This window comes from Sciurus vulgaris (genome assembly GCF_902686455.1).
Source record: "Sciurus vulgaris genome assembly, chromosome: 1".
NCBI lineage: Eukaryota > Metazoa > Chordata > Mammalia > Rodentia > Sciuridae > Sciurus > Sciurus vulgaris.
In genome coordinates, this window is record NC_136461.1 from 23714380 (window position 1) to 23722785 (window position 8406).

The 8406-nt window shown below is 40.4% G+C and overlaps 1 protein-coding gene across 7 annotated transcripts in view; it reads left to right on the forward strand.

The window, feature by feature from the left end:
• S100PBP (S100P binding protein) overlaps positions 1 to 8232 on the forward strand; it is a 41216-nt gene extending 32984 nt beyond the window's left edge. For 5 of the 7 annotated variants that reach the window (XM_079152231.1, XM_079152229.1, XM_079152228.1 and 2 more), the window contains 2 exons: positions 681 to 741; positions 2785 to 8232. In XM_079152231.1, the coding sequence (XP_079008357.1) occupies positions 681 to 741; positions 2785 to 2923 (200 nt within the window). In that variant the 3' untranslated portion in view covers positions 2924 to 8232. The remainder of the gene's footprint in view (positions 1 to 680; positions 742 to 2784) is intronic. The other 2 variants (XR_013765930.1, XM_079152233.1) reach the window with 2 other exon arrangements.
• The last annotated feature ends 174 nt before the right edge of the window (positions 8233 to 8406 follow it).

Genomic DNA, 8406 nt, shown 5'->3' on the forward strand with positions numbered 1-8406 from the left:
CATTGCAGTGCCTACTACATTGCTAGACTCCCAGGTGTTTGAGAAATTGTCTCTAGTAATTTTTCTTGTTACCAAGGAGCACCCATCTCCATCTGTTCTGAACTCCTCTTGTTTCTTGAGTGTATTTTGCTGTCTTTTTGCCCTGCACCTTTGTATTAGCTCTTTCTCTTGGGTACCCAACCTCCTACTCCTCTGTACCTCACTAGCTTCTATACATCCTTCAGATCCCTGCTTATGGTTTACTTCCCTTGGACAGTCTCCCTTATCCCCTTTCCCAGTCTCAACAGCAGCCTATATTTCTCCTGTCACTTCATTTATCACACTGTTTTGGAATCACCTGTCTCCTGTATAAACTTCACTGAAGGCAGTACAGTGTCTTGTTCATGCCATATTCCTATGGACCAGTTCCTCAAATATTGTAGGGGCTAATAAATATTGAATGAATGAACAGTGGCTACCATCGCTGCATCACCATCATCATCTAAGAGCAAGCTCCCTACTCTGGCTTGTAGCTTTTGTGCCAACTGCTTGTAATAATCACAAGGAGATATTATTGGACTGTTGCCAGTTTTCTCTCCCTGAAAACAAATACTTTGACCTAAGTTGACAAATACTATGACCTAAGTTGACATAGTAGTTCACTCAGCTGCTTCCTAACCACTGATCCTTCTGTATCACAGGTACCTCTGGGGAGCTGTATGCCTTGATGAATCGGCAGCATCCTTCGGATCTCACCATGAGGTGAGTGGATGATTAGAGGGAAGAAAAGGGTAGAATTTGACTGCAAGGGGAATGTGGTGGGGAGTTGGGATTGTAATTTTTGGGGTTGTAATTTCAGAGGTGGAAAATGAAACCTTGCAGTAGAATGGAATAAGAACTGTACTGAATTTCAGGAAACCTGGGTTCTAATACTAGCTTAGCAGTGTTTAACTAGCTATATGATTTTGATCAAGTCACTTCACTTCTTTAGTCATGAAATCAGTAGAAGATGTTGGACTAATTGACGTCAAAAGATCTTTCTAGTTCCAAATTCTTGATGTAGTACAGCTTTACAAATTGATTCAGTTACTCGAAAACCTTGGCGTTATCTTTGTTCATTTTTCTCCTTGGAGTCATCTTTGACTCCTCTCCCTCTCATCCCATATTGAATCCGTTAGCAAATCCTATTGCCTCTCTCTGTGTACATATCTAAAACCTGACCATTTCTCCTGGATTATTGCAAGAGTCCTAAATATTTCCCTTTTTCTGCCCTTGCCTATCTACTGTTTTCAAATTCAGCAGCCAGAGAGAGTTCTTTAAAAGTATGAGTAAGATTCTTTTCTTTGCTTGACATTTTCCAAGAACTTCTCATCTTCTGTCTTCCCATCCTCACAATCCTCTCCAAAGGCCTATGTGCTTTGACCTCGGCTCTCCAACCTCACCACCTAGTACTCTTGCTATTACTCACTATGTTCTGGTTACACTGCTTCCTTTCTGTTTTTAAACATGTCAGACATGTTTTCCCTTCAGGCCCTTTATATTCATGTTTCCTCTATAGTCAAAATCATAGCCTTTCTCAAGAAGAAAGGTGGTGTAAAGCTTGGGGTGTAGCTCAAATGGTAGAGTGCTTGCTTAGCATGTGCAAATCCTGAGTTCAATATCTGATACTGCAGAAAACAAAACAAAACAAAACAAAACAAAAACAAAAACATGTAGTGTAGTGGTTTCTAAATAAATTTTGGAGACAGATGTGAATTCATATCCAGGCTCTTCTCTTTACTGTACTATTTGACCTTGGGCAACTTAACATGAGGGTTTCCTTACTTGTGCAGGAATTAAGAGTACTTTCCCAGTAGGATTTCAGTAGCATTAAGTAAAATTAGTTCTTTAAAGAATGCAGCAAATACTTGCAGATAGTGAGAGGTAAACATCAGGTACAGATATCTAAGCCATGACTCCAAAGATTCTAAGTCATAAAGTTGGGGGAAAGAAGGGTTAAGAATTTTACATCTTTTAAAATCATTTGCTAGGTGATCATTAGAACAGTTTTGGAGCTGAGATTGGGGTCAGATTGTCTTAGGATTAGAACCCTCACCCAGCACATGACTGAAGGAGACTCTCAAGAAACTTTACTGTGAACTGGGTATAATGGCACATGCCTGTAATCCCAGCTACTTTGGAGGCTGAGACAGAGGATTGCAAGTTTGAGGCCAGCCTCAGCAATTTAGCAAGTCCCTGTCTCAAAAATTAAAAGGGCTGAAGATGTGGCTTAGTAGTAAAGTGCCCCTGGGTTCAATCCCCAGTACTGGAAAAAGAAAGAAAGAAACTTTATTTTGAGTCTGTGCTTTTAGTTATTATCTCTAAACTTATAATGTGATACTCAAATGATGACTTACCTTCTCTGGGAATTTTATTCTAATTTTAACTGCTATGTCCTGAGCAACCTTCTAACCTTGAGCTGTGTGACAGTGAGATCCTGTTGGAGGTACAGGTCTGATGCAAGCAATGCAATACAGATCCTGTTCTTCTAGAGGAAGTAAATTTTTTTTTTTAAACACTATTACGCATTGGTCTTCTTGGGAACATTACCTGTGTGGGAATTAGGTAGCTTTGAGTGTTGGAAGGAAATAGTACTTATGATATGGATTTTATATAATTAAGATAATATAAAAATCTCTAAAATTGTGAGAATTATAAAATTAATTTCTGATGAAGTAAAAAATATTCTTAAAATAGTTGTGCTGGCTTTTTATGTATGTAGCCATTTGAGCTAAAATATTCTTCCTGTTTTTATTCTCTCATTAGAAATTATGCCCGGTTCCGACAGAAACCTCTACAAAGATACAGTCTGAATCAGTGGGTTGACAGGAACAAACGAAGCCACCATCGGTTCCAGCGTCTCCCTGACTTGTACAGTCCTTTTGTCTCATCCCATCAGCAATGAAAGTCCCTTTCCAGGGTCCTGTCCAGAGCAGCATCTCATTTTGTTCTGCTGTTTTGTGCTTCGTATATTTCAAATTTATTTTTCACAAGATTTTTATTTAAAGAACTTGTCACCTTTTGGAAATACCCATTGCTGACTTGACTTTTTTTTGTATGAAGACACTCCTGATTTTGTGTGCCTGTCTGTGTATTATGTCTAAGCAGTGTTAAGGTGATATGTTTTTTAATTTTTTATTTAAGTTGAAGGTGGCTGCCTCCTGAAAGCCAACATGAAGCTAAAATACCCAGGCTCAAGAAAACACCCAGCTGTATATAGGCAGAGGTAAAGTCCACTGGTGCCCAAAAGAAGTCAATCTTTTAATCTACTGTAAGGAATAGATTCTTTACCAGGCTGTGCACCAGTGTTATTGTTAATGACTTGTGACTGGATATACGTTACTTTTTACAATCCCTCTTTTTAAATTGGAATCTCTGAATACCTGTCAGTATTTTAAAGTTGGCAATCCAGGACATTTTAAGTAGGATGGAATAAGAGAAAAATCCTGTTGAAAGAATGAACTGAATATGTAAATCCTTTCTTTTCTGTACCTATGAGCTACTCTTCTCCTTCCCATGTTGGGGCATTGGGGATAGAACCCAGGGCTTTGCACATGCTAGGCAAGCACTCTACCACTGAGCTACAGCCCACCCCAATTTTTATTTTTTGACTTTTTATTCTGTTAAACTTATTTTGCACATAGTGTTTATAAATCTTATGCATCTTAACTCTGACAGAATACTGCTGATTAACCTCTGTTGAACACCTTGTTGTCTTGTGACTGTCTTCTGTCCTTCTATAAGCATTTTCCCTTTTTTTTTTCATTCCAAGTGACCACTCTACTCTCTAGGGTTCTTCAGGCAGTGTTCGTATATCCTGTTTGACATGGATATGCCTCTTTTGAATGGCCTCCTTGCTCTCTTTATTGAAGAGCTGTCCAGTGCCATTGAGGTGTCAATTGGTCTTCAGTTTCATCTGCTGATTCCTAACTTTGTGGGTGTTAGCCAGGGAACCTCCATCGTGTGGGAGATATTTTGGAATGGTACTCTTGTTTCCATTATTGGTTAACAGGTGCCTTTAGATCCTGAATGTTACCATCTCCTCCTTTGGTCAGGCCCAGATGTATAGTTTCACATAACTACTCAAGTGGGTCTAATGGTATTATGATTAAGCATGAGCACAAAAGCATTACCCAGTTGTAAGGTTTGGTGTTCTAACCAGAGCTGACAGATTTTGTGCATCTTTCTCAATGGACATCTTAGAAGTTTGTTATTCTCTCTTCACAGACAGCTCTAGACATTATTTTAGGAAGTTTTGCAGTCTGGCATTCATGCTGCTGCGGTTCACTCTGTGAAAGTTGTTCATAGTTACTGTAGCATTTCTCTAGTTGTGTTGTTTTATCTGCCCCATCTTTGTATGTGAGTAACCCATCTTAAACATTCTACCCACTTTAGAAATGGTCTTGGGAAAAGACTGGTCATTCAGTTCTCCAGTACATTTGGATAGATGTCCCTAAGTGTTCACTGTTTTTATCCAATCAAGGATTCTCTTTTCCTTGGACATTTGGTTTAGATTCTGGAAATGGAATGCAATGAAGAAATTGCATTCAAAGGCAGTTGTCTGAATCTATATTTTAGTTGGCATAATTGGCATTTACTTGGCATTACTGGTCACTTCTCCAGGATGTCCTAAATTAGCCTGATGGAGTGGGACGTGCCAAACATCCACCTTTGAGACCAAAGTGTAGTTAAAATTAAATGTAGCTGGAATAGCGACCATTGCAGCTAATTCCCACAGGTAATCCTGGAGTGAAAGGACAGCATTTTTGCTTAGGTAAAACTCTTAAGATTCGTGTTCTTGTCCTGATACAGAAGGGTTTATGACTGAATGTGTAATAGGAGCATTGCCTTTGCCAAATTAAATGAGTGACAGGTTAACTAGACAATGTGACAATCACATTTCCTCTTAGCTCAAATAATTCTGTTTTTCCAAAGCTTTAGCAGCTTAATTAAATCTGTTGGACTGGGGGAGGAGAGAGCTGTTCTCTAGTGGTTAACATGGTATTCTTTAAGATATAAAAAACAAAGCCAAAGAAAACTCATTATCTGGCATGTTTGCCTTAAAGATGGTAGTGGGTAGACTCTGGAGTTTTAATCTTTTCAAAGCTGAATATCTCTTGTATTTAGTGTTGCCCTCTAAGTCTGGTATTTCAGGTGGAATTCCTGCTGTATTTTTAAGTTTGAGTAATCTTTATGTGCATTTAACTGCCTACCTAACTTTCTTCATCCATGATGACATTCTCACCACAGGAGGTCTTGACAAAGCAGAGTAAAAATGTGCTGTTTAAATAGTTTACTTATAAGTAAGGAGCCTGAAATAACCTGTAGTTTTGCATCTAATACAGGCCCTGATTTACTTGCATTGTTGTCAGGATCAATTATGAAACTGAAGTTTTGGTGCCTCCTCTGTATCATGTTTTTTCCCTTGTAGCAGTTGTGTTTAATGTCATTAAAAAGAAATAAAAGTTCTTGTCAGTGGCATATGTACCATGGCCGTCTGTTGCGGGCTTTGGAGGAGGGTTATTTGCCTTCCTCTTTTGCGTAGGTAGGTTAGTGGGATATGGGAAGGGGGTGGCATTTAACAGAATATTGTTCTGGGAAGGCGAGGGTGCTTTGCTCCTTATTCTTTTGAGGGTAAATTACAGTGTTGAGAAAGGTGTCCCAGCAGTTAAGAAATGTTGAAATTGATTGGGATTTGCAGCTACGTATAATGCATGTCAGGAGCCTGACATAGGGAGAGCCTGAAATATCACTGTGCTGCTGTTTTTGTGGGGGAGGGGTTAGCTCAGCCTTCATCAGGCAGGCAGTGCTTTGCTATTCCTTCCCATGACTGTGTGGCTGGCCGGTATATCTCTGCTTCTCCCTGGTTAAGGAAGAAGTCATACTACTCAATGACAGTCTCCCTTTGAAGATATGAGAAACCAGAATCGATAGTACAAAATTGATGATTGTTCTTAACCCAACTTTTCTAGAAATTGCTACTCCAAGAACCTGTGGTAAAGGTTGGATGAGTATGGATAGATGTGGAAGAAACGGCTTTCCTTAGATCCCTAATCTTAGACTTATCCCCAGGAGCAAAGAGAAAAGATTAGGGAATAATAGCTTATCACCTATATTAGCCAATGCTTTCAAAATCTCAACTCATGCTTAGAAAATACAGAGCGATATATTTGGACAGGCTCATTTGTCTGCTGTTCTGTAAATTATGTAAGTGCATATATTCTAGACCAAAGAGTCCAGGCAAAAGGCTTAATATGAATGTGTTAAGTATTTAGCTACTAGACACTCTTTTGTCTCAGTCTGAGGTACTGGACCTACACACACCCGTTGTGTTCTTGTCAGGTGTTGATATCCTTTAGTAATTATTTCCTTTTTAGCAATGTGTTACTCTGTAGGTGTCAAAGGTTTCAGAGAACAGAATGAACTCACTGAAATGGTGTGCTCCTTACCCTCAGTTCATTTGTTATGGAAAAAGAAGAAATGGACGGTAAGAGGAATGGGCTCATCCTCTAACAAGACCCTTTTGAGCTTTTATAGAAAGGGAAAATCTAACCACTTAAAACTAGAAAGCAAAGTTCCCTGTTTTTCTTAGTGTTGTCCCCCTTTTTGTCTAAGAGAAAACAATTATTTCTAAGCTAAGTCCAGGGTATGCTTGCTTTGTATGCCAGAGCACCTGTCAGGAAAAAATTTCCACTTGTCACCAGGAAGTGTCAGCTGGTCACTTTTGGAATTCCTTAATGAACAAGCTCCTGCCTTGTCATTCCTTCTCACCTGCTCTCTCCTTGTAACAACTGGAACATGCCATAGACAGAAAATCTGGCCCTCCCCAGCACCCATTAAGAAGGAGGTGGAATGTGATCTTTGGGTAATTTTGAATGCAATATGAGTGATAATCTTGGAATGTTGTTATCACTAAGGAGCCATTTGTATACCAAGATCTCCTTCAACTTAGCTTCAAGCCACATTTGCACACTTATGAATATTTTTTTTATTGGTAGGGCTGGAGCTGGACAGTGTCCCGTTTATAGAAATAATTTGTTCTTGGTGACTGCTTTTTAAAAGCATAATTCAAAAATTGCCAAACAGGATTAAAGAGGGCAAGAAATAAAGTAGAAAGCCCAAACATCATATAAATGGATTGTCGAGATGCTGCATATTTCTGGAAAGAGTTGAATTAGAAATTTTTAGAAAGGATTCCAGAAGAGGCCATACTAAGAAGTTAGGGGTTAAGAGGACAGGAGTGGGAGGCGAGAAGGACTCCTGCCCCACAGACCATCCACCAGTCTCTCCTCCCCTGAGGCCCTGGGTTCACCTCTTGTTTCAAGGAGACTGCCCCCTTGGTCCCTGCTTTAGGAGTCTCTGAGAATCCTTTCTTTCCTACCCATTTTTGGTACAAAGGAAACCAAAGATAACCTCAGAGAAGAGATTGCCTGAGGCGTTAGTTGGCTACCAGGCAGTGTCAGACCAGCATTCCTCCAACAGGCTATGGTGGTCTACAAGTAAGGTCTTCTGGTTTCCAAGGGGCTGTGTGAGCCTTTCCCAGTTGTGGGATTCATGTGAAAGGTGGTGAAAGGATCACATCCCAAGTCATACAGTTGATTCAGGAAAAGCACCAGTAGTTGTTTGGGGAGGCAATGGAAAGGGATGGAATTTTATCTAAACTGGGAGCTTGTTTGTTCTCCCTCATATCCTTTTTTGTACCACAGGCACAGATGAAGTTGAAGACAGGAAACCCCTATTAGTAGAGCTCCCTTCTTTATCATTTGACAATAGATGGGTACAGAGATGGCCCTAAGAAGTCCCTCTCTGAGGTTGGCTTAGAATCCTGTATGCTCTTTGTTTCCTGCTTCCTCCCTTCCCCCCAGTCTCCGAGACCTGCCTTCCCTCTGCTTTCAGAACTTTCTGAATAGCCTACTCTGACATTTTCTATCCAAGCTTTCTCTGGCTCTGGACAGGAATTTTCAAGGTGTCCCACTTAGTGGTTTGCTCATTCGCTAATGGCATCATTACTCTCTGCCTTTCAGCTTGCTGTTGGGATCACAGTGATGTTCCTTTAACAGCCCAGAACGGCAGCTGTGAATACTGAACCTCAGAAAGCAGCCTCTGCAAATCCTCTTCCCTCCTTCCCTACCCTGGGGAGATAAGAATTGCATTCCTTTAGTCAAGGAAAGCACTCCAGCCTGGTCCAGAGAGGATAGTCCTTTGTTTTTTTTTTTTTAAAAAAAAAAAAACACGGCACCAGCCTGCATACCTATGCAGTGAGGCAGCCCAGGCTGGGCTTGGGGAGCCTCAGAAAGAGGATGATAGAGAAGCTATTTTCTTCTCCTACACGTGCACCCCCATCTGTTCAAGAATTCCCTTCCAACTCCAGCTTGGCTGGCAGGCATG